The sequence below is a fragment of the Aethalodelphis obliquidens genome, unplaced genomic scaffold, assembly GCF_003676395.1.
Source record: "Aethalodelphis obliquidens isolate GAN/ISIS:26980383/991018 unplaced genomic scaffold, ASM367639v1 scaffold12, whole genome shotgun sequence".
NCBI classification, from domain to species: Eukaryota; Metazoa; Chordata; class Mammalia; order Artiodactyla; family Delphinidae; genus Aethalodelphis; species Aethalodelphis obliquidens.
In genome coordinates this window covers 24,008,993-24,035,081 of record NW_020837956.1, presented here as the reverse complement: position 1 = coordinate 24,035,081, position 26,089 = coordinate 24,008,993, and the positions used below count along the sequence as shown (strand labels likewise).

The window sequence follows — 26,089 nt, the reverse complement described above, 5'->3', positions numbered from 1 at the left end:
GTGATGAAGGAGAAAAACCTACAACCAAGATTACTCTACCCAGCAAGGATCTCATTCAGATTTGACAGAGAAACTAAAACCTTTACAGACAAGCAAAAGCTAACAGAATTCAGCACCACCAAATCAGCTTTACAACAAATGCTAAAGGAACTTCTCTAGGCAGGAAACACAAGAGAAGGAAAAGACCTACAATAACAAACCTAAAACAATTAAGAAAATGGTAATAGAAACATACCTACCGATAATTACCTTAAATTTAAATGGATTAAATGCTCCAACCAAAAGAAACAGACTGGCTGAATGGATACAAAAACAAGACCCGTATATATGCTGTCTACAAGAGACCCACTTCAGACCTAGGGACACATACAGACTGAAAGTGAGGGGATGGAAAAATATTCCATGCAAATGGAAATCAAAAGAAAGCTGAAGTAGCAATTCTCATATCAGACAAAATCGACTTTAAAACAAAGACTATTACAAGAGACAAAGAAGGACACTACATAATGATCAAGGGATCAATCCAAAGAAGATAAAACAATTGTAAATACTTATGCACCCAACATAGGAGCACCTCAATACATAAGGCAAATACAACAGCCATAAAAGGGGAAATCGACAGAGACAGAATCTTAGTAGGGGACTTTAACACCCCACTTTCACCAATGGACAGATCATCCAAACAGAAAATAAATAAAGAAACACAAGCTTTAAATGATACATTAAACAAGATGGACTTAATTGATATTTATAGGACTTTCCATCCAAAAACAGTAGAATACACATTCTTCTCAAGTGCACATGGAACATTCTCCAGGACAGATCATATCTTGGGTCACAAATCAAGCTTTGGTAAATTTAAGAAAACTGAAATCGTATCAAGTATCTTTTCCGACCATAGGCTATGAGACTAGATATCAATTACAGGAAAAAAATTGTAAAAAATACAAACACATGCAGTCTAAACAATACACTACTTAATAACCAAGAGATCACTGAAGAAATCAAAGAGGAAATCAAAAAATACCTAGAAACAAATGAAAAGGAAAACACGATGACCCAAAACCTATGGGATGCAGCAAAAGCAGTTCTAAAGGGAAGTTTATAGCCAAACAATCCTACCTTAAGAAACCAGAAACACCTCAACTAAACAACCTAACCTTACACCTAAAGCAATTAGAGAAAGAAAAACAAAAAAACCCCAAAGTTAGCAGAAGGAAAGAAATAATAAAGATAAGATCAGAAATAAATGAAAAATAAATGAAGGAAATGATAGCAAAGATCAATAAAACTAAAAGCTGGTTCTTTGAGAAGATAAACAAAATGGATAAACTATTAGCCAGACTCATCAAGACAAAAAGGGAGAAGACTCAAATCGATAGAATTAGAAAAGAAATAGGAGAAGTAATAACTGACACTGCAGAAATACAAAGGATCACGAGAGATTACTACAAGCAACTATATGCCAATAAAATGGACAACCTGGAAGAAATGGACAAATTCTTAGAAATGCACAACCTTCCAAGACTGAACCAGGAAGAAATAGAAAATATGAACAGACCAATCACAAGCACTGAAATTGCAACTGTGATTAAAAATCTTCCAACAAACAAATGCCCAGGACCAGATGGCTTCACAGGCGAATTCTGTCCAACATTTAGAGAAGCGCTAACACCTATCCTTTTCAAACTCTCCCAAAATATAGCAGAGGGAGGAACACTCCCAAACTCATTCCACCAGGCCACCATCACCCTGATACCAAAACCAGACAAAGATGTCACAAAAAAGAAAACTACAGGCCAATATCACTGAGAGATGCAAAAATCCTCAACAAAATACTAGCAAACAGAATCCAACAGCACATTAAAAGGATCATACACCATGATCAAGTGGGGTTTATCACAGGAATGCAAGGATTCTTCAACATATGCAAATCAATCAATGTGATACACCATATAAACAAACTGAAGGAGAAAAACCATATGATCATCTCAATAGATGCAGAGAAAGCTTTCAACAAAATTCAACACCCATTTATGATAAAAACCCTCCAGAAAGTAGGCATAGAGGGTACTTTCCTCAACATAATAAAGGCCATATATGACAAACCCACAGCCAACATCATCCCCAATGGTGAAAAACTGTAACCATTTGCACTAAGATCAGGAACAAGACAAGGTTGCCCACTCTCACCACTGTTATTCAACATAGTTTTGGCAGTTTTAGCCACAGCAATCAGGGAAGAAAAAGAAATAAAAGGAATCCAAATTGGAAAAGAAGAAGTAAAGTTGTCACTGTTTGCAGATGACATGATACTATACATAGAGAATCCTAAAGATGCTACCAGAAAACTACTAGAGCTAATCAATGAATTTGGTAAAGCAGCAGGATACAAAATTAATACATAGAAATCTCTTGCATTCCTATACACTAATAATGAAAAATCTGAAAGTGAAATTAAGAAAACACTCCCATTTACCACTGCAACAAAAAGAATGAAATGTCTAGGAGTATACCTACCCTTGGAGACAAAAGACCTGTATGCCGAAAATTATAAGACACTGATGAAAGAAATTAAAGATGATACAAATAGATGGAGAGATATACCATGTTCTTGCATTGGAAGAATCAACATTGTGAAAATAACATTACTACCCAAAGCAATCTACAGATTCAATGCAATCCCTATCAAACTACCAGTGGCATTTTTCACAGAACTAGAACAAAAAATTTCACAATTTGTATGGAAACCCAAAAGACCCCAAATAGCCAAAGCAATCTTGAGAACGAAAAATGGAGCTGGAGGAATCAGGCTCCCTGACTTCAGACTATACTACAAAGCTACAGTAATCAAGACAGTATGGTACTGGCACAAAAACAGAAAGATAGATCAATGGAACAGGATAGAAAGCCCATAGATAAACCCACGAACATATGGTCACCTTATCTTTGATAAAGGATGCAGGAATGTACAGTGGAGAAAGGACAGCCTCTTCAGTAAGTGGTGCTGGGAAAACTGAACAGGTACATGTAAAAGTATGAGATTAGATCACTCACTAACACTGTACCCAAAAATAAGATCAAAATGGATTAAAGACCAAAATGTAAGGCCAGAAACTATCAAACTCTTAGAGGAAAACATAGGCAGGACACTCTATGACACAAATCGCAGCAAGATCCTTTTTGACCCACCTCCTAGAGAAACGGAAATAAAAACAAAACTAAACAAATGGGACCTAATGAAACTTAAAAGCTTTTGCACAGCAAAGGAAACCATAAACAAGACCAAAAGACAACCCTCAGAATGGGAGAAAAGATTTGCAAATGAAGCAACTGACAAAGGATTAATCTCCAAAATTTATAAGCAGCTCATGCAGCTTAATAACAAAAAAACAAACAACCCAATCCAAAAATGGGCAGAAGACCTAAATAGACATTTCTCCAAAGAAGATATACAGGCTGCCAACAAACACATGAAAGAATGCTCAACATCACTAATCATTAGAGAAATGCAAATCAAAACTACAATGAGATATCATCTCACACCAGTCAGAATGGCCATCATCAAAAAATCTAGAAACAATAAATGCTGGAGAGGGTGTGGAGAAAAGGAAACCCTCTTGCACTGTTGGTGGGAATGTAAATTGATACAGCCACTGTGGAGAACAGTATGGAGGTTCCTTAGAAAACTACAAATAGAACTACCATATGACCCAGCAATCCCACTACTGGGCATATACCCTGAGAAAACCATAATTCAAAAGGAGTCATATACCAAAATGTTCATTGCAGCTCTATTTACAATAGCCCGGAGATGGAAACAACCTAAGTGTCCATCATCGGATGAATGGATAAAGAAGATGTGGCACATATATACAATGGAATATTACTCAGCCATAAAAAGAAACGAAATTGAGCTATTTGTAATGAGGTGGATAGACGTAGAGTCTGTCATACAGAGTGAAGTAAGTCAGAAAGAGAGAGACAAATACCGTATGCTAACACATATATATGGAATTTAAGGGAAAAAAAAAAGATGTCACAAAGAACCTAGGGGTAAGACAGGAATAAAGACACAGACCTACTAGAGAATGGACTTGAGGATATGGGGAGGGGGAAGGGTAAGCTGTGACAAAGCGAGAGAGAGGCATGGACATATATACACTACCAAACGTAAGGTAGATAGCTAGTGGGAAGCAGCCTCATAGCACAGGGAGATCAGCTCGGTGCTTTGTGACCACCTAGAGGTGTGGGATAGGAAGGGTGGGAGGGAGGGAGACGCAAGAGGGAAAAGATATGGGAACATATGTATATATATAACTGACTCATTTTGTTATAAAGCAGAAACTAACACACCACTGTAAAGCAATTATACTCCAATAAAGATGCTAAAAAAAAAACCAAACACTTCCCTAACGTGGGGAGAGTACCTAGGTCCAAGAAGCACAGAGTCCCAAACATGATGAACCTAAAGAGATCCACACCAAGACATATCAAAAAAAAAAAAAAAAACTTAAATTCCTAGCTCATATCTGACAACAACAACAAAGGAAAAAATACAGAAATAAGAAATTTATTGACAGAGGTATTTTTATAATCTTGAAGGGAGAATATTAATTTTAAATACGAAATAGAAGCCAGAAACAGAAAGAAAAAAATTAACAAGTTTGACCATTAAACTAAAACTTCAGTAAGAAACTTTATTCTCTACTCTGAGAAAGATCAAGCTTGAAATGGTCACAGATATACACATTGTAGCATGCTCCCTTTTTTTTGAAAATCTGTGAGCAAATAAGCATGCTATGTAAGAAATAACTATAAAGGGTGAGCCTACTTAAAAAGTGTTTAATTAGTGGCCTAGTTCAATCAAGTACATTGGTCATCCAGTCCCTATTCCCAACTCTCAACCTCCTTGGTAGATGGCATTCATCCAAATCAGGATTACTGATTTTTAGTAAAACAAATAAAAGCAACTTTAAGTGTCTGAAAATAATACCTGCAATGTGTAAGGACACCTGAAGTACAAGAATGTTGTCTATTTTTTGTCCAACCAAAAGAGGGCCCTTCTAAATTAATATAGTGAAACAATGATTAAAACAATCATGATCCTATCTAAATGAAATATTTTGCTGACTTTAAGCATTCAAATGTAGGAGCTACCTTCATCTCTAAGTGCAAAACAGCAATCTTTTTCTTTTTCCTGATCATGATTAAGAAATGCACAGTGGCCCACTCCTCACAATTTTCTCATCTATACTTGTAACTTTTTCCTAAGGAAGCCAGCCGAAAACACTGTACTTTATAAAACTGGCTTCTTCACTGTCACTCAGACCTATTTGCATGTAAGCAAAGTACTGTGTGAATACTGTTTCCACCTTGCATAATAGTTGGAAGATCCTTAATAAATATTTGCTGACTGAATGGAAAATTTAAATTTCAGCAAGCATTAAGAATTGCTGTTCACATATTTATATTTCAGTTGTACTCTATATGCATTTTTGGATGATTAATAGTGAATTCTTAGCTTGTTGTTCATATAGCTAAAACCATTTATGTTCTAATGAGGTGGTTCCATAATCTGATCAGATTCACAAGGAAACTTTTTCAAAAGGTAGATTCCAGGCCACCCCCAGAATAATGATTCAGTTGACCAAGAACGGAAGTAATCTAGTATTCTATACTTTTAAAAGCTTAGTGACCCTGGTATCAGCCAGGTTTGGGAACCACTGGTATGTGAATATATACATTAAAAAAAATCTGTTAAACATAGAACCTCGAAGTTGAATGCGACTTTAAAAGTTGTCTAGTCAATCCAAATAGGATTAATTATTCAAAGTTTCATCAGAATACAAAAGGGAAACTATCACTGCATTTTCTGAGTGGTCTACTGACTATCTACATGGCTTGGGAATAATTTAGATTAATAAATACCTGAACTATAAAATTTGAGTTCTAGGTTATACCTAGTCTGGAAATATCTAGTAAATTTGAATACACTTATGGTATACATTACTAGAGCTGAACAATATCTGGTTCTCCTCTCCTTCCTAGGTACACGGAAGATGATCTATACTTGAAGTTAGTACAGTTGTGAAGGAAATGACACGTGTCACCAAAGCACAGAAGAATTGATGTGAGGTCCCCACATGCTCTCTTCCCCAGCTGCAGTGACCAATGAGGCCTCATGTTAAGATGGTAGAGCCAGAAACTTCAACTTCAACTGGTCTACCCAACCGTGGAGCATTGTCCAGTGAGAAATCTCCAGCACAACACTTCGCAAACCACTTTTGACATGTTTGATCAGTCACAGCACCTTCTCCATACACTTGCACAAATCTTTTTGTGAGTTTCAGTTGTTTTTACCTTTCTTGAAATAATAAAGCATAAGATGCCAAAAATGTTGCTTTTTTTCTTCCATCTTCAATATTAAAATGGCTACACAAAAATTCACCGACTTTGATAAATCTTTTTTTAAAGGCACACTGATATGACAGCTGTCACATACAATCTAACAAAATTGTTTCAAATGAAGTTAAAGACAACTAAGTGCTACTAGAGCCATCTTATGGAGAAAACCAAATGAACCTTTTGGCCCACCCAATATTTATAAAGTAATAAGCTTACAGAAGACTATGCAGAGCATGACCATTTATATAAAGTTTTAAAATATGTGATTTTAAGATGCATATACATCTAGCAAAAGTATAAAAACATGTACAGAATGATCGATACCAAATAAATGTTAGTGGCTACTCTTTGGGAGAGAGAAACGGTAATGGGATTAGGAAGGACATAGGAAGCCACAACATTATCTACTATGTTTTATTTATTTTTTTAAAAAAAGATCTGAGGGGCTTCCCTGATGGTGCAGTGGTTGAGAGTCCGCCTGCTGATGCAGGGGACACGGGTTCGTGCCCCAGTCTGGGAAGATCCCACATGCCACGGAGTGGCTGGGCCCGTGAGCCATGATCGCTGAGCCTGTGCGTCCGGAGCCTGTGCTCTGCAATGGAAGAGGCCACAACAGTGAGAGGCCCGCGTACCGCAAAAAAAAAAAAAAAAAAAAAAAGATCTGCGGTAAATACAATAAAATGATAAGAGTCAATAAAGAAAAAATCAGGTTTCAATTCTTAGCTCTCAATCCTACACTGAATTCCTTACTAACAGAAACTAGAAATGGGGAGGCTTTTTTAATATACAGAGAAGAAATCTGAGGTCAGTTCATCCTGAGACAAGGGAAGTGGAAACACAGATGACCATGAATGCTCAGCAATTAAAGATGCCTGGTGCCTCTGAAAGAGAAGTGAGGGGCTGCAATAGAAAGAGGGGGATTAGTTGAAAGTCTGCCTGTGACGCAGAACACATCCACCCCCTCCACCGGACTCCCCAGCAGCACACAGTCAGATGACTACTTTTTTTCTGGGCTAGTAAGAAACTAGAGGTTACCTGCTAGTGAAACTGACCAGAAAGTCTTCAAACTCAGGCACACCAGGGAGAGGTGTGGTATGAATTAAAATGGAGAGATTAACTGAAAGTCTACACTGAACTACTGGATTCCCCAACACACTTCTTCTGGTCAAGATGTACATAATCCTTCACCTAACAACTGTATTCTAGTTGTAAAGAAATTCTTACCCAGTTCCATTTGGGGAACATCTGAGGCATTTACTGCAGCATTATATGTGGAGGCAGAGATCTGAAGGCAACCCGGGTGTCCATCCCAGGGAGAATGGATAGGCAAAACATGGTTCACATACCACTTGTGTAAACTTTAAAAAAAGACATAGAAAACAATACCTAGTTTTCAAGAACAGGATTGTTCCTTATTGTAATCAAAGGATATACAATAAGCACATTAGAATGGTTACCCGTGGGGGAAAGGGTGACTAGAGTGGGATGTCACCCTTAAAATCCAGCTTACAATTTATAAGAAACATACTGAAAACCTAAGGACACAGAAAAATTGAAAGAAAAAGGATGGGAAAAGTTATACCGGGTACATACCTAGCAAAAAATCTTAAAAGGTGTGACTAGCAGATAAAATATACTAGAGAACAAATAGAATTATTAGGAATAAAGGAAGTCACAACTTAAGAATAAATTTTTAACTTCCTAGTGAAATATGTATAATTTTGAACAAGTAAGTAAGGCTGTAGAAGATTTGAGTAACATGGTTAACAAATTTGACTTAATTGACATACATTCATTTACTATAAACTCTGTACCCAACAAGCATAGAATAAACGTTTTCAAGTTTACTTGGAACATAATAAAAACTTGATCATATACTAGATAATAAGTATGTCTCAACAAATTTGAAAGAATTGAATAATACAGAATATTTTTCAGACCAAAATGAAATTAAATTAGAAATTAATAACAAAAAGGTAACTAGAAAACCCTCATTTTTTTGGAAATTAAGAAAGTATACTTCTCAAAGAAGAAACAACAGAACTTAGAAAATATTTAGAATTAAACAATAAAAAAATTACATAACAAAACGTGGACATTACTCAGGTAGTGCTTAGAGAAATTTATAGCCTTAAATCCTTAAATTTGGGGGAAAAAACCTGAAATGAGTAAGCTAACCATTTCTTTAAATAAGTTAGAAAAAGAGTAGCAAAATAAACCCAAAGAAGATTTAACAAAAGAAATAATAAAGGATGGAAATAAATGAAAAATTTAAAATACAATACATACAATAAAAGAATCATCAAAACCAAAAGTTGGTCCTCTGAAAGCCTAACACATTGGACAAGCCTATGGCAAGATTTTTCAAGGAAAAAAAAAAAAGGAAAAAACTATAAATATGTGAGAGTAGGAATGAAAAAGATGTTAGCACAGATACTATAAATATTATAAACTTTGTGCCAATAACTTTGAAAATTAGATGGAATTGACAAATTCCTACATCTATAAAATGTTCCAAAGTGACTCAAAAAGAAATATAAAATGAAAATAGTCTTATACTTTTTTTAAAAGACTTTTTTTTTTAAACTATTAATGGAATTAATAGTTAAAAATCTCCCCACAAAGAAGGCTTAAGGCACAGATAGCTTCACTGGTGAGTTTTACCAAAAATACAAGGAGCAAATAATTCCAATCTTAAACAAGCTCTCCCCCAAAAATATAAAAAGAGAGAATTCTCCTCAACTTTTTGAAGACAGCAAACTGGGCAAACTTTGTCCTAAAAACAAAACAAAAAAATCAAGGGAAATTACAGGACAATTTAACTCATAAACAGAGAAAAAAGCTAAACAAAATATAAGCAAGTGAAATCTAGCAGTGTATTAAAAGGAGGGTCAAATTATGTTTATTCCAGGAATGTAGGGTTGTTTAAAACACAGTTAATGTAATTCACTCTATTAACAGAATAAAGAAACTCAGGCTATCATCTCAATGCAGAAAGTCTTTGATAAAATTTGACATCATTCATGACAAAAAGAAAGCACTAGCAAACTAGGAATAAAAGGGAACCTCTTTTATCTGATAAACAGTTTCTACAAAAAACCAACATCAAAAGACATGCTAAAATGAATGCTGAAAGTGTTCTCTTTGGTATTAGTAATAATGCAAGAATGCCTATCAGACCATTGCATTCAATATTGCACTGGAGGCTCTAGCTGGCATAATAAAACCAAAAGAAAAAAACAGAGTATATTTAAAAGCATAAAGAATGGGAGGCAAGACAAAAGGCAATCATTATTTGCAGGTGATATAATGATTTATAGAAAATCCAAAAGAACGTGAGTACAAATTGCTAGAATTATGAACAAGTTACACAAGAAGACTACATAGTGGATTAAAATACAAAAGCAACGTGCGTGTCCAACACCAGCAACAAACTGTTAAGAAACAGAATTCAAAAAAGATACCATCTTCATGACTGTACACATTTGCCAAAAATCACTTAATTGTACACTTAAAGTGGGAGCATTTTATTGCATGTAAATTATATCTCAAAATAACTGCAGAGAAAAAAGGCACCATTTGCAACAGCAGCAACACATGCGAAGTACACAAGAATTAATTTAACATGTACAAGACCCTTCTGAGGAAAAATTATAAAGCTTTACTAAATGGCACAAAAGGATATTTAAATAAATGGAAAGACATAACGCATTCATGGAATGGAAGACTTAATATTATAAAGATGTCTGTTCTTCCCAATTTGATCTTTAGATTCAATAAATCTCTGATCAAAACTCCAACAAAATTTTATGAGGGACTCAATAAGCTGATTCTCAAATTTATATGAAAGAGCAAAGGGCAAAGAATAGACAAGACCCTCCTAAAAAAGATGACTTAATCCCTTACAGTAATTAAGATAGCATGATATTGGCATAGTGATAGACATTTTGACCAAAGGAACAGAATCAAGGGCCCAGAAACCAGACCGTGCGTATTTGCAAACTTCATTTATGACAATGGTGGCATTGTAGTTAAGTGGGGAAATGATGGATTATCCAAAAAATGGCATTGAGACAAGTTATTATTCAAATGCAGAGAGAGAGAGAAAACTGGATATTCCACATCACACCACACACAAAAATTTGTTCCAGATGAATTAAAGACATATGTAAAAAGGACATCTTCAAAGCTTAAAAAGAGAGAGAAATATCACTACAATGTTGGAGCAGGCAAGGGTTTTGTTTTGTTTTGTTTTAATTCAAATGAAAAACACTAACCAAAAAGGGAAGAGGTTAACAAATTTAACTAAAAAATGGATTACACACAAATAAGTAAAACCTACTATGGAACACAGTGGGAGAAAAGCCTATTTTTTCTCCAGGAAGAAGAAATCAATGGGAAACTGAAGGAAAAACCACCACAAAAACAGTACAGGAAAGTCAGTCCAGTTATAAAGTCAACAGGCACACTTTTGAGCAATCTGTGGTATATAAGAGAGAAGATCCCACTGAACTCTGATGAGAACAACTGCACAGGGATTGTGACACTGGAACTAAACAAAGGGTACACAGAATGACAGCACACTGCTTGACTTTGTAATGAATGGAATTAACTTAAAATGCTGTTATTTGGTTTTCAACTTTTAGATTGAGCCCTTAATAAACCTCAGAAGACTTAGTTATGATCACAGGAGAGAACAGAAATATTATCAGCTTTGATAAAAGTAATGGCACAGATGACAGAAGTTAGGAGGCGAAGGGAGAAGCAGACAGAAGGTTAAAACTTCCTTTGTTTACATAGTAGAAGTCAAAAGACGTTACAAGAAATAGAAGTTTAAAAATTACATTCAAGAGTACAAAGGTAACTGATTTTTAAAATGGTGATATAATTATGAAAAGATGAGATGGCTTGATATGTTATAAATGAGGTTGGTCCCTTACACCACAGAAGGAATTCAATAATGTCCAAAACTGATAGGCCAAGAAATGGTGCTCTGAATATATTATTTAGCGATATGGAGGTATCCATTAGGAGATCTAAAAACCCAAACAAAGCACAATGAAACTGGGGAGGATGTACTGTGTTTTGTTATACGTATTGTTGTATTTTTTCTGTATTACTGAATTTTTAATCTATATGTGTGTATTATTTTAATAAATATAAAAGTTTTGAAAATTATTGAACGAAAGAGAAAGAAAAGATCAAGAACTCTAAGAGCTCATTTAATCAAACTATGTAATTTGAGCTAGGTAAAAGAAAATTGATGTCTACTGCAACAGAAAAACTTCTAAATACCTGAGTAAGACTAATAATCAAAAACCTACCAACTTTATCTAGCAGAGTATACTTAATATCATTATTTAATTCAGAGGGAAGAAATCAGTTTAAAAGCTGAATCTTATCCTTCATTATTTCTCCTCCTCCTTACTTTTCCTCTTCATTTCTCTAGCTTTTGTGTTCCCCTCCAGCTTTCTTTTCCTTAGCAAGAATATTTAACTGAAAATAAAAATAAAACACTAGTTTTATTTATAGAGTTCAGTCTTGTGGTTCCATAATTTTCTCTCAATACAAAAAGAGCAAATTAGGTTGATTTTCATTTCCATGTGGTCTAAACTAACTTTAAAAATCTCTATGGTCATTAACTGTTGTAAAGAAGAAAAGATCTCTACTGCTGATTTAAGGGAAGAACACAAATAACAAAAGACAACCTTGTTAAACCCAGCACACTAATTACTCTTAACGTATTAAAGGGGACTGCTACATAACTTAGGCTTCAGGGCTCAGGAGCTAGGTTTCCATGCAGATATTTATGGTGATTTAAAGAGCTGAAAGCTTTAAGTATTAAGATCCCCAAAAGTAAAGTAAAAACCAGAAGGTGAAATGTTCATGTTAGGTGACATTCGGTTTTGACCCAGAAGAATTCAGCAAGGTTTCCATTTCAGTATAATCCACATCTATCATATACTTACACTATATTTGCAAGGTCAAGTGGTTTCTCTGGTTGTTCAGGAAAAACAGGATGCGGAGGTTCTCTGGTGGGTACACACCCCAAGGATTTACTAATTGCATGGCTCAGCTTCTTTGCAGGGGATTTCTGTGTCAAAGTAGAAAATATGGAAATAAGGAATTGAATTTTCAAAAGAATGAAACAGAATTTTAACTAAGTGACGAGAGCTGTAGAAAATATCTTTGCAAATACAAACTAAGTTGCATTACAGTCACCACTACTGAGCCTTGCAGAAAGGAACCTACGGTTGTTTCAAGGGGTTGTTTCAAGGTCGTTTGTGGCCCTTCGTTTCTGTCCTAACTCCCTCATTTCTACTATGCAGTCACACTATCCAGTTAGTGTTAACTTGCCTTTTGAACATCTCTGTGTGCCCTTTGCAGGAACTCCCTCTTTTGATGCTTCTGGATCATTCTGGTAAGATGTTATAGTTAATTCCCTGATCAGAGTCAGAAATTCTTGCTAGACTAAAATACTAAAAGGTTAAGATAATGCTGAGAGCTCACGGCTCTTGAATGTTAGCAAATTAGCTGACTAACCCACATCCCCCCAAATATTAAGAGAATATTCCCCAAATGAACATGAAACAGAACATTTGGTGTTAAGGGTCTGGCTATGTATACAGATACAAATGAGTGCACTCACATACACAGGCAGCATCAGATCTGTGACTCTAAATTATGATATGCTGAAGGTACAAAAATAAGTTGGCATACTAATACATTTCCTGGGAAGGTAGAACAATACACACTAAATCCAAAGACTAGCAGGCCTAAGGTATAATAGTAAATATGCACAGAAGTAAACAATATGCTACGACTAAGATATGTAGAATATGAAACCCATATTTAAAGGACACTTTTTAAAAAATTAATTAGTTTATTTATTTATTTATATTTTGGCTGCGTTGGATCTCCATTGCTGCACGGGCTTTCTCTAGCTGCGGTGAGCGGGGCTACTCTTTGTTGCAGTGTGCAGGCTTCTCACTGCGGTGGCTTCTCTTGTTGCAGAGCACGGGCTCTAGGCGTACGGGCTTCAGCAGTTGTGGCACATGGCTTCAGTAGTTGTGGCTCGCGGGATCTAGAGCGCAGGCTCAGTAGTTGTGGTGCACGGGCTTAGTTGCTCTGCAGCACATGGGATCTTCCTGGACCAGGGCTCGAACCCATGTCCCCTGCATTGGCAGGAGGATGCTTAACCACTGCGCCACCAGAGAAGGCCCCCAATTCCTTTTAAATAATACTGTTATCTGAGATTTTCTTGGCAGGATACTAGTCGCAAAAAAGTTTAAATATTTCATTCTTCTGTCTCTGCAGTGTATTACTGTAGTACTACTTTAATTAGAAAATAGACCTTGTTTGCAGCTGTGTGTCTCATCAGTAGCACATCTCCACTTAACTTTTATATGCTGCCTACATATATTTTAACAGAAAATAAGCCAAAAACTATATACCTTGTTTCTAACAGACTGAATAATACCATTCTCTTCAGAAACTTCATATATTGGCTCCAAATCACCTACCACCATCCCCTTCAACACATTAAATTCTGGGGGAAATCTATATGTAATCTAATCTCCTGAAAATTATATGAAGCTACACAAAGCAGAAATTCTGAACTTCCCCACAACTGCTCTCCATCACCCCTTTGCCCAATGACTAGCTGTAACATGACTCTGATTCTTCTTCCTCTGCTCCATCTTCTACACTGCCCCAGACATCATGCAGTCTTCTGCTTAAAATCTTGCAAAGGCTGATAATCATTTATAGACTAAGATCTAAATCCACGCCATCACAGCTCACTTAGGAGCTTTCATCTCCGGCTCCCCACTCTGTGCTCACCTCTCACCCCACATCAGCATAAACATAAGGCTGCTCAGTTAACCCAATGTACCATGTTCTCTTAGATCTCTGTACCTTGGCACGTGCCTTTCTGAGATCTCCCTTTCCCGATCTATTTCTCTTTAAATTTTCTGCTCATCTCTCAAGGCTGCTTAGTTGCAAGCCTCCCTTCCCCTATGAAGACTTTCCTCACTGCTCCGTAAGTCGGCACCCATCTTTCCCAGCTACCCGCTCGCCAAGTACACATTTCCACTGTTGCACTGTCCCAATACTATGCTGCACTTTTAAATTTACATGCCTATCTCTGTTAGACCAGTGGTCTTGAAGGGTAGGATCTACATTTTACTCATCTGTGTATTTCCAGAACCTGACCTACACCAGAATATGTTATTTGAATAAATTATTTGCCTAGATGAATTTTCTAGATTGCTTTTTCCTGGCTAAACCACATAAGCTTAATTTTTTTGAGAGTTATGATATGAGTAGGAGACCATCAGAGGACACCAGAGAATATCTTAATTCACCTTTACAACTAAACACTACATGTGTAATCCATGTACTCATTTCGTGATTTTTTGCTACATCTGAGAACCACCTGGGCCATTAATTCATGCATTCTATGTGAGATGGATTATAATAGCCATGAAATCACAGGTTTCATGTGTATATTTTACCATAAACATTAAAATAAGACTGTTAAAATAAAAAATGTTTCCCTTTGTATCACCTAATATTCTCTAGCAGCATGCTTGTTGTGCTTTCAAAAATACTGCTCCAAGTCAAGGTTTAAGATTAGATCCCATTTCAAGTCTCAAAAAGAAAGAGAGAAAGGTAACATCAATACATCAAAGCCAATTCCACGTAGAGTACATCAAGAGATGCTTGATATGTATGGGAAGGAGAAAAAGACTGGAAATAAACATATATAGGAATTATCTAAGGGCTAGGATCAAACCAAAAAGAACATTATCCTGAAAATTTAAAGATAATGCATTCAATTAGGCTGTCTAAATTGGTAGATAAATGATTTCCTTAAAAAGACCTCAATGCATGAATTACAATATGGGCCTAAAGTGATTTCATTGTGGAGCTACGTTAGGAAACTAAGATTAACTAAGTGTGTGAGCAAGAGTTCGAAAACCACTATAAGTGCCGAGACAGGGACATTACCTCTTCTGGCTACTCGGCCCCCAGGACAATGCCCAGGACTTGGTAGTCAGTCACTAAGTATTTACAGAAGTGCAGGGAGTGAGGGAGGAAGAAAAGCAATCCAGGTGTAGGGACTGGTGACTCCACACTTCGTTTAAGCCACTAGGTCAGAGATGTTCTGACAGGTCTTTGTACCTTTCCCCTCACTTGAACCCTCACACTGATATACGGGGACGCCTTAACCTAGAAAATCAGATCTCCTCCAAACCCTCTTAGGCAATGATTTTCAATCTTTGTGCATTTTCAATACCTTCATCCACTTTACCTAATTTCAAAACATTTCCTACCATCTCTTAAAAATATTACAGGTTACATAATTCAAAAAGAGACATGTACCACAATGTTCATTGCAGCACTATTTACAATAGCCAGGACATGGAAGCAACCTAAGTGTCCATCAACAGATGAATGGATAAAGAAGATGTGGCACAGATATACAATGGAATATTACTCAGCCATAAAAAGAAACAAAATTGAGTTATTTGTAGTGAGGTGTATGGACCTAGTCTGTTATACAGAGTGAAGTGAGTCAGAAAGAGAAAAACAAATACCATACGCTAACACATATATATGGAATCTTAAAAAAAAAAAAAAAGGTTCTGAAGAACCTAGGGGCAGGACAGAAATAAAGATGCAGACGTAGAAAATGGACTTGAGGACACAGGGAGGGGGAAGGGGAAGCTGGGGCGAAGTAAGAGTAGCATGGACATATATACACTACCAAATGTAAAATAGATAGCTAGTGGGAAGCAGCCGCATAGCACAGGGAAATCAGCTCGGTGCTTTGTGACCACCTAGAGGGGTGGGATTGGGAGGGTGGGAGGCAGACGCAAGAGGGAGGGGATATATGTATACATAGAGCTGACTCATTCTGTTATACAGCAGAAACTAATAACATTGTAAAGCAACTCTACTCCAATAAAGATGTTAAAAATAAATAAATAAAATAAAGTAAGGTCACCTTGGAAAAAAAATTACAGCTTACATTAAAAAAGAATACTTCAGCAGGAGGGAAGACATATGGGAACATATGTTTATGTGTGACTGATTCACTTTGTTATAAAGCAGAAACTAACACACCATTGTAAAGCAATTATACCCCAATAAAGATGTTAAAAAAAAAAAAAAGAATACTTCAAAAGTATATAAAATGTGGGTGTACAGTCTAAAAAGTGATAAAACAAATACCCATCTACCCACTATTCTGCCTGAGAAATATACCATTATGGTCACTTGGAAGCCTGGCTGTGAGCCCTTATCTAATACAGCCCACTCCCACCATACCTGCACCTCTCCTGGTTATCAGTATCCTGGATTTTGTACTAATCATTTCCTTGATTTTACTATTTTAGCAATTATGTACTCTAAAAAATACATGATTTATTTAATACATGCTTAAAACCTATATAGATTTACATATATATTTTTTCTGCAACTGGCTTCTTTTACTCAAGATTATGTTACAATTCATCCATGTTGATGCATATGTTGATAAAATTCACTCATTTTTTCATGGCTTGATTGTATTTCATTGCTCAGTTACATCATAATTTATATATTTGGGTTGTTTCCCTTTGTTCCCTCTCAGTCACAATGCTGCTATAAAACTTTCTTGTCCGTGTCTCCTGCTGGCCATATAAAAGAATTTCCTAAGAGTGGAATTACTGGGTCATAAATTATGACATTCAGTGTTACTAGGCACTGCCAATTTGCTTTTACAAAGTGGTTACGCTAATTTCCACTCCCATCAGCTATGTGAGGGACTTCCTGACTCTACATTCTGGCCAACCCTTGTTACAGTCAGACGTTCTAACATTTGCCAATCTGGTGGGTGACAAATGTTATTGGGCTTTTAATTTGCAATTCCCTTATTACTAGAAATATTGAGCATCTTTTCCAATGTTTATGGGCCATTTGTATTTCTTTGTCTGTGAAATGCCTGTTCCTGTCTTTGGCGTAGTGTTTCACTGGGTTTGTCTTTATCTTACTGATTTGTAAGAGTTCTATGTATTTTTGTATTTTAACCGTACAGAAGTTATATCTTACAAACAACTTTCACTTTAAGGTTTTTCACTCTATTGTTTTTAATGAATGGTCATCTTTAAATACACAGTAGTCCCAATTTATTAATCTTTTCTTTCTTATTTTGTGCCTTTTGTATCTTAAGAAATATTCCCCTCCCTGATGTCATAACGATATCCTCCCAGATTGTCTTCATTGTTCCATAGTTTTTATCTTTCATATTTAAGTTTGAATCTACTTAGAACTGATTTCTTTGATAGGTATAAGGAAATAATCCAGTTGTATCCAATATGGATAATCAGTTGCTTCAGGATCACTTAATAAACAATCCATTCTTCTTCTACAAGATAGATATTCTACTTCTATCCCTATACCAGTATCATGATGATTTAATTGTTACAGTTTCCTCTTATCTTTTCAGGTAGTACCAGTGCCCCAAACTTTCATTCTTCATTAGGAGAGTCTTTGTTATTCTTGACCCTTCACATTTCCAATTAAATTTTACAATCAGTCTGTCCATTTACCACAAAAAAAAAATCCTGTTGGGATTTTGATGGGAACTGATCGAATATATAGACAATTCTCGAGAGAACTGACATCTTCACATGTCAGTTCACACACTGAACATTCCTTTCCGTGAATATGTTCATCCCCTCATGTATTTAGCCTCTTTTTTTTTTTTGGCCACACCACGCAGCTTGCAGGATCTTAGTTCCCTGACCAGGGATCGAACCCGGGTCCTTGGCAATGAAAGTGCGGAGTCCTAACCACTGGATCCCACTAGGGAATTCCCCTAAGCCTTTTTAAATATCTTTCAATAAAGTTACAGATTCTTGTTTATAAAGGATATATGTATCTGTTATTTATTTCTAGTTATAGAAAGATTTTATATTCAGAAACCTTGCTCTCTTATTTTTAAAAATTTTGGTAAAATACACATAACATAAAATTTACCATCTCAACCATTTTTAAGTGTACAGTTAAGTATATTGGCCATTTATATATCATCTCTGGAGAAATGTCTATTCCTTTAAATAATTCCTTTAGACCAATTTTTTAATGGGTTATTTGCTTTTTATTGTTCTTAAGTTATAGGAGTTCTTTATATAATCTGAATATGAGCCCCTTATCAGATATATGATATGCAAATATTTTCTCCCATACCATAGCTTGCCTTTTTACTATGTTGATGTGTCCTTTGATGCACAGGAGTTTTAAATTTTGATGTAGTCCAATTTATCTATTTTTACTTTTATTGCCCCTACTCTATTTTAATTCTAATGATTTGGAGATTCTTTCAATCTTTCTACATTAACAGTCATTGGTAAATAATGATAACTTTGTTTCCTTCCAATTAAAATACCTTTTATCTCTTTTCCTTGTTTACTCTGCTGCTTTAGGACCTCCAAGAAAATGTTGAATAGAAGTGGTGATAGCAAGCCTCCTTGTTTTGTTTTCAATCTTAAAATCTTAAGATTTCAATCTCAAAACAAATACTCCTGACATTTCATCAGTAAATATAATGGATACTATGTTTTTATAAATATCCTATATGTATTAGGTTAAGGAAATTCTTCTACCCCTAGACTGCTAAAGTGCAGTGTATGTCTGTGTGGATATGAGGTTTTAATCACTGTTTTACATGTCTTTTGAGATGATTATACAGATTTAATCCATCAACTTATGAATATGGCTAAATTATAATAATCTATCTTTAACTGCTGGAATAAAACCAGTGTGATTATGATCTTTTGTATACACCGCTGAGTTGGGTTTCCTAATACTTTGTTTAGGCTTTTATTTGCCTTCATTAGAATGGCTTGTAATTTTCCTTTCCTGTTGTCCTCGTAAGGTTTTGGTACCAAGGTAGTTCTAGCCTCAAAAATGAAATCAGAATGCTCATTAGTTTTTCTAGAATTTGGGAGATTTTTATAATACTGGAACTTTTTTCTTTGAATGTTTGTTGAAACTTATGTAAAGTCACTAAGGCCTGGTTGTTTCCTTTGTAGAAATATTTTAAGCTACTAGTTCAAATTCTTTAATGATTATACTAATACTTGCAGGTTTTATTCTATCTTAGATCAGTTTTGGAAAGCAAGGTTGTTTTAGGAGTTTGTTCATTCAACTAATCTTTCAATAACCAATGTACGGTTGTTTTCTTATCTTTTTGTTATTGATTCCTAGCTCAAATGCACTATAATCGACACTAATTCTCTTCTGAGACTTCATTTATGTGGTCAAGTTTTGTATGTTTGAAAAGAATGTGCAACCATTAATTGCTGGATACATTCGAATTTTCTACATTGTGTTTTTTGTCTAATGAGTCTAACAACTGTTGAGAGAAGTGCATTAAAATTACCCATTTTAATAATGTATTTTAAATTTCTTACTGTGCTCTTAATTTTTATTTACACATTTTAAAGCTATGCTATTAGTTGTATATCTATGTATAACTGTTAATGTCATCTTTTTATCGTTTGTAAACTTTACCTCTGGTGAAGATTTTTTTATTGTAATAAAATATATATAACATGAAATATAACATTTTAATCTCTTTCCTAAAGATTTTTGCCCTGAAATCTATATTCTGAGGTTAATATAGTTTCACCAGTTTTCTTTTGGTTAGTTCTTGGCTTGGTATGTCTTTTTCTTTTTTCTTACTGAAATATAATAGACATACAGTACTGTATAAATTTAAGATGTACAGCATAATGATTTGACTTACATACATTATGAACTGATTACCACAGTTAAGTTTAGTGAACGTTCATCACCTCATATAGATACAAAATAAAAGAAAAAGAAAAAAATATTTTTTCCTTGTGATGAGAACTCATAGATTCAAACAGAAACACAAGCCTATTAAATCCCCAAGAGAAGTCAGGAACCTCCTCTAACTCATTTAATGTGAACATTTTACCACCGTCTTAAACAGTATCTGTACTCTCATCCTGTAACTTCAAATCCTTTAACTCTAACCATGCCCCAACTATATTAATGTCATAGTTAATTAGTACTTTAGCTGCATCTTATTTTAAGACCAATAAAATTATTAGTCATTATTATTTACATATAGTGCTTATTTAAATTTACTCACATTTGCCAATTCTGCTGTGCACCATTCCTTCTTACGTTCCATTTCTTCCTTATTGCTTCAATTCATTTTTTCCCCAAAACATATCCTTTGTTAGTTTCTTTAGCAATGGTCTATTGGTGACAAACCCACTGAGACTTTTTCTGAAAATATATATTCCTTCTTTGCTCTTAGATTAGATAGGTATGGAATTCTAGGTAGACCTTTTCATTCTATCCTTCAAATCCTTCAATTGCCTGTCACATTTTCCATTTCCCTATATCTGTGTTCAATATTCTGTATCCTGGTTAATTTCCTCAGACTTATTTTCCATTCCCTAATTTTTGCTGTAGCTGTCTGTAATCTGCTATTTAACCCCTCTATTGAGCTTAACCTTATTATTTTTTATTTGTAGAAATTCAATTTGTTCCTTTTTCATCTTGACTTGTTCCTTTTTGAAATGTCACTATTCCTAGACTTACTCCTTTAATTTTTAAAGTGTACCATTTTCTGAAGTCCTTGGCATACTAAAGCTACTGTTTGTTGTGTTTGCTGATTCTCCCTCATAGTAGATTGTTTTATAATTGAGTTTGCAATATTTGATGATAAGCTCACCTTTAGCAGAGACTCTTTTTTTGTATGGGAGTCCTATTTGTACTATCTCTGGGCCACTGGAATATTTTTAGCCCCTCTTTCACAAGGAGGCAGCCCTTCTCAAATTCCAGCTTTTACAAAAATACCAGTTCTACTCACCTTGAGTGGACCCAAGTTACACTTCCTACTCCATGGAGGCACTAACCCCAACCACTGGCCTAAATCCAGTATCCCATCTGATAAATCCTGGGGACATCACAATTTGGGGTTTAATTTTTGATAGCCAGGAATTTCTCTTTTATTCAAGTTCAATTCTGCATTTCAGTTTTGTTATATTTCATCCTACATGCATGTTTGTCACTGGGGATGGGAGGCTACAATTAGCTTAGTCTACCTTTACCCTGAACAAGATGGGAAGCTATTGGAGTGTATTGAGCAAGCAAGGATCTCATTTTTAACAGGCTCATTCTGGCTGCTATACTTAGAATAAACTGAAGGTAACAAGGGCAGAATCAGGAATACCATTTAGAAAGCCTCGGCAGTAATTTGTAAATGTATAAATTTATACACATATATACATACTTAAACATGCAGTGTTATCAAGAGCAGGACAAACAGGCTTATAACTGATACCAACTCTTACAAATTATACTTTTTAGCATTTTAAATTCCCCACCTATGTCCATTCCAATGTTGTTTGCCTTGTTTTGTCTCATACTAATATTTTATACTACCTTTTTCATCCCTTTATTATCAACTGTGTATCTTCTCTGAAAGAGCATGTGGTTTTTGTCATTTTGATAAATCTGAGAGTTTTTATCATTTTAGTAGGTGAGTTTAATTCATTTTCATTTACTTTAACTACTGCTACGTATGCTTAAATGTATTCCTAGCAACTTATTTTGTGTTTTCTATTTTACCATGATTTTCTCTTTTTCTCTTTTCCTGTCTTCTATTGGATTGGTCAAGGTTATTTTTGCTACATTTTTTCTTCTAATAGTTTTAAGGTTTATATTTTGTACCTAATTCTTCAAGTGGTTACCCTTAAGTTTTTAATGCATATTTTAAATTATAGTTTCTTACAAGTTAGAATTAATTACATTTTATTATCCTCCTCCTGAAATCTTTAGTGTGCTTTTAATTCCCTTTATCACTCCCCCAACCACAAATTCCATGTTGCTATTTTTGTTGATTTAAGTTACAACTTACTAAAAATCGTCATATATTTTATAACCAATATTTATTTATATTCAATATTGTTTTTGATTTCTCTGCTTCCTTTTTTTTCTTAAATCCCATTACTACCTTCTTGGTTCATTTTTTTTTCTTACTGCAGTGTATCTTTAAATAGTTCTTTCAGCAAAGGTCTTTCAAAGTCCTTAAATTATGAAAATGTTATTGTAGTGTCCTTGCTGTTGAAAGATAGTTTGGGTGAGAATAGAATTTTAAGTTCAAATTTATTTTCTCTCAGCACCTTGAAGACATTCTGCTGTTGTTTCTCAAAACCAGTGATAAAGTCTAATGTCATCTGGATTCTTATTCTTTTATAGACCACCAGTCTTTTCTCTCTACTGTCACCTAGGAATTTCTCTTCATCATTATCACTAGGATGTATGCAGGTGCTGACTATGCTGGTTCTTTTTAAAATATATTCTCCTTCAGTTAGTAGGCCTTCTACCTAAGGGCTCATACTTTTTCAGTTTTGGAAATTTTTCATACATTATTTCTTCAAACATTGTCTCTTGTCAATTTTCTCCACTTGCAACTCCTATTAGATAAATGTTGGAACTTCTACACGAATCTAAATGCTTCAATCTTTGTTTCATACTTTTTTTTTTTTTTAAAGGATACTCTCTTACCTCTTGATGCTGAGTTTTGGGAGAATCTCTTGCCCTGATCTTTCAGCTCAATAATCTGTTCTTTAGCTATATCCAGTTTGCAATGCAGCCCATCCGGTGAGTTTGTTTGACAACTACGTTTTTCATTTTCATTATTTATAGTTTCATAACTTCCACTTCTTGTATTAATCATGAAAGTCTATCCCTGGTCCTCTAAGAAAATTAGATTGACCTATTTTTAAAGTTTCTTTCTGACTGTTCTACCCCACAGGGTGTAGTTCTGCTGTTTATATTTCACTGTGCTAAGCTTCCTCTGGGTTTTCAAGGCCGTGTAAACATCTCCCATGGGACTGCTCACTTGCCATCTTAGCCAATAGTGGCATCCTGGCCAGAGGCCGCATGCTGAACCTGTTCTGACAAAATCAGCAGAGAGCTTCAGGGTCCTGGCAGTAGTGATGGCCTCAAACAGGCAGTGTAAGCAGTTCCTTTCTGCAACTTCTCCTTTAATGTATAACTCCTTCACTTAAAGATGTTTTATTGCTTCAGGTCAGGAATATTCCTTTTCTTTTCAATCTTGAAAGGGAATTTATTAATCAAATTAATTCTTTATCATTTCTGTGGCTTTGGTGCAGAAAGGGTAAGAGGGAGTATGTGTTTGGTCAACCATCTTGAAACTGGATCTACTGCTTCTCTAAATATCATTTCCCTGCATTCTCTTCAGCCTCTTTCTGGAGTTCGTATTAGATGGCATTCCTCAATCTAACTTCCATGTCTTAATTTTTTTTTCTATTACTGTATCCTTCTGTGATGTGCTTAGGAACAATTCTCTGCTCCAGTATCCAGCTCACAAATCTGCTCTTAAGCTACAGACACAGTTAATCAGCCCAATTAATGAATTCCTTATTTTGACAATCAAAATTTTAATTTCCAGTATCAATACTTAGTTATTTTTGGTAGATAAAATAACTGCTCATATCTCTCCAAGAGTTCAACTGTACATATTTTTAAATCTAGTTCTGCTTATTCTATGAATTCTATGTCCAAAATAAACTCTGTTATCTCCTTTGCATGGCAGTTTTTAGTGATTTTTAATGAAGTGCTCATCTTTGTAGTTAAGGCTCTCTGTTGAGACAGTCTACACTATCTGTGTGCACTGCTTACCTGGAGGGGAGAAGTAGGACTTGTTTTCAGTGAGAGTGAAGGAGGGACAGAAGGTGACACCTCATGGAAAAGCTTTGTAGTTAGTCTTATGAACATGGGACCCCTATTCTCCTGGAATTCACCAAGCACCTGGACCCCAGCCCTGCCTCTCCAACCTAAGGTCCTATGTACACTACATCTGCCGGCGACACCTGCATCGCCAGGCTATAGTACCAGAGTCACTCTGTCACTTGCCCTGAGCCCCTCTCAGCTGCCCATATCAACCTTCCAAGCAGGAACATTCTAGATGCTACTCCTATCCTGAGAAGCAATAGTTTCCTGCCCTTGTTTTGAAACAAGGTTTTCTTTTGTAAACTGATCCCATACACTTTTCATGGGGGTTCTGCACATCTGGGACCTGCTGTGGGTTTTCCTTCTTTTTTTCCCCTCTAGTGTACTTGCAAATTATTTTTAAAACTCTAATCTATCATTTCTAAGTATCTGAGGCAAGATGGAAAGGTGATAGCATGTCCTCAGACCATCACCCTGAAATGGAATTCCCAGTTCTTTTTTGTTTATTAAAGTTTATTTAAAATATATTTTGAAAATTCATAATATCCCTTATGATATATTATTTTTTAAAGGATTCAGAATAACTGCTTTAGAAAGTAAAAAATTTACAGTTGCTAAGCTCCAGTTGAACTTAATTTGTAAAGCTATAATTCTGACTGATAAATGTATGAGAGAAATGTAATCCATGTAATTTTTATTACTCTTCCAAGATTTGAGAGTATGAGCTCTCTGACAGTTATGAGAATATAGCTAGGTAGAATAAAAAGTAATTAGTTCACATATGGCTTCTGAAACATGCTTATAAATTACAACCTCTTGACCCACAAAAAAGGAACCACCGTTATCTCAAATGGTTCAATGATAGCTGAGGCTGGAGTTATGTAAAGAACAGCAGTAACTTGGTTTTTGAGCAGCAAATCGTTTCAGCCTCCTTTTCAGGAAAAAAAAAAAACCAAAAAATTCCAACAAATACAGATTTGTTGGAATTCAACATCAACAGACTGGCACTGCTAGGTGTGCCGTGACAGCCAATATAGTATTTATGGTTCCATACATACCAACCCTGGGCGTGGGAGGGGTACCCTTGAATTACCGATAATTGCCACATTAGCATAAATAAGTTACAACTGAAAAAGCTGTGAATGTGTATAGGCAAAAACAAAGTTCAAGGCCAGACTTTGCTCCTAACTGAGCTGTGATATCAACCTGGCCTGGCATCCCATTTTGTGTTGGAACTCTTACCAGAATGTACAACAGGGGAAATGCTGCACTGAGAACTGGACTGCCCTTTAAAACATCAGTTTGATGACATGGACAGAATTTCCTTTCTCAATAGCTTTAACTGGCAGTTCATATTCCCATCTTCTTCAAACAATTTGTTAAGAGTTTTGTTGCTCTGTAAGAGAATTAAAAGTAACATATTCCTTACAAATGAAGATGTGAATACATGGTAAAGCTCATACACTGCTGGTGGGAGTGTGAAGTAGTAAAGCCACCTTGGAGAGCAATTTAGTAAAATCTAGTAAAAGATACACACTCCTCTGGACTAAGGAATTCCACTCCTAAAAATTACCCTAGAAAAATTCCCCAGGCTGCACAAGATGACCTGTACTAGAAAATCCACTAAAGCTTTGTTTGGAAAAGTAGAAAATTAGAAACAAGTTGAATGTCAATCAACAAGAGAATAAAATGTGGCATATTTATAGAATTGAATTTTATATGGCATTGAAAATAACCATATCAACATGGAGATCATTTTACAAACAATGTAGGTGAACAAAGGAAGCTGCAAGAGGATATATGTAATATGACACTATTTTGATAAAGTTTAAAAATATGAGAAACAATGCTATATATATATATATATATATATATATATATATATATATAT

General features: G+C 35.3%; 1 protein-coding gene across 17 annotated transcripts in view; it reads right to left on the bottom strand.

The window, feature by feature from the left end:
• Positions 1 to 26,089, bottom strand: part of DTNB (dystrobrevin beta) — a 244,921-nt gene that overhangs the window by 110,493 nt on the left and 108,339 nt on the right. For 16 of the 17 annotated variants that reach the window (XR_003434136.1, XR_003434137.1, XM_027113668.1 and 13 more), the window contains one exon: positions 12,378 to 12,502. Coding sequence is in view for 15 of the 17 variants with exons in the window: in XM_027113668.1 (XP_026969469.1) it covers positions 12,378 to 12,502 (125 nt within the window). In the remaining 2 variants the exon portion in view is untranslated. Of the gene's footprint in view, positions 1 to 7,070; positions 7,767 to 12,377; positions 12,503 to 26,089 lie in introns of those variants that run through there. The other variant, XM_027113669.1, reaches the window with a different exon arrangement.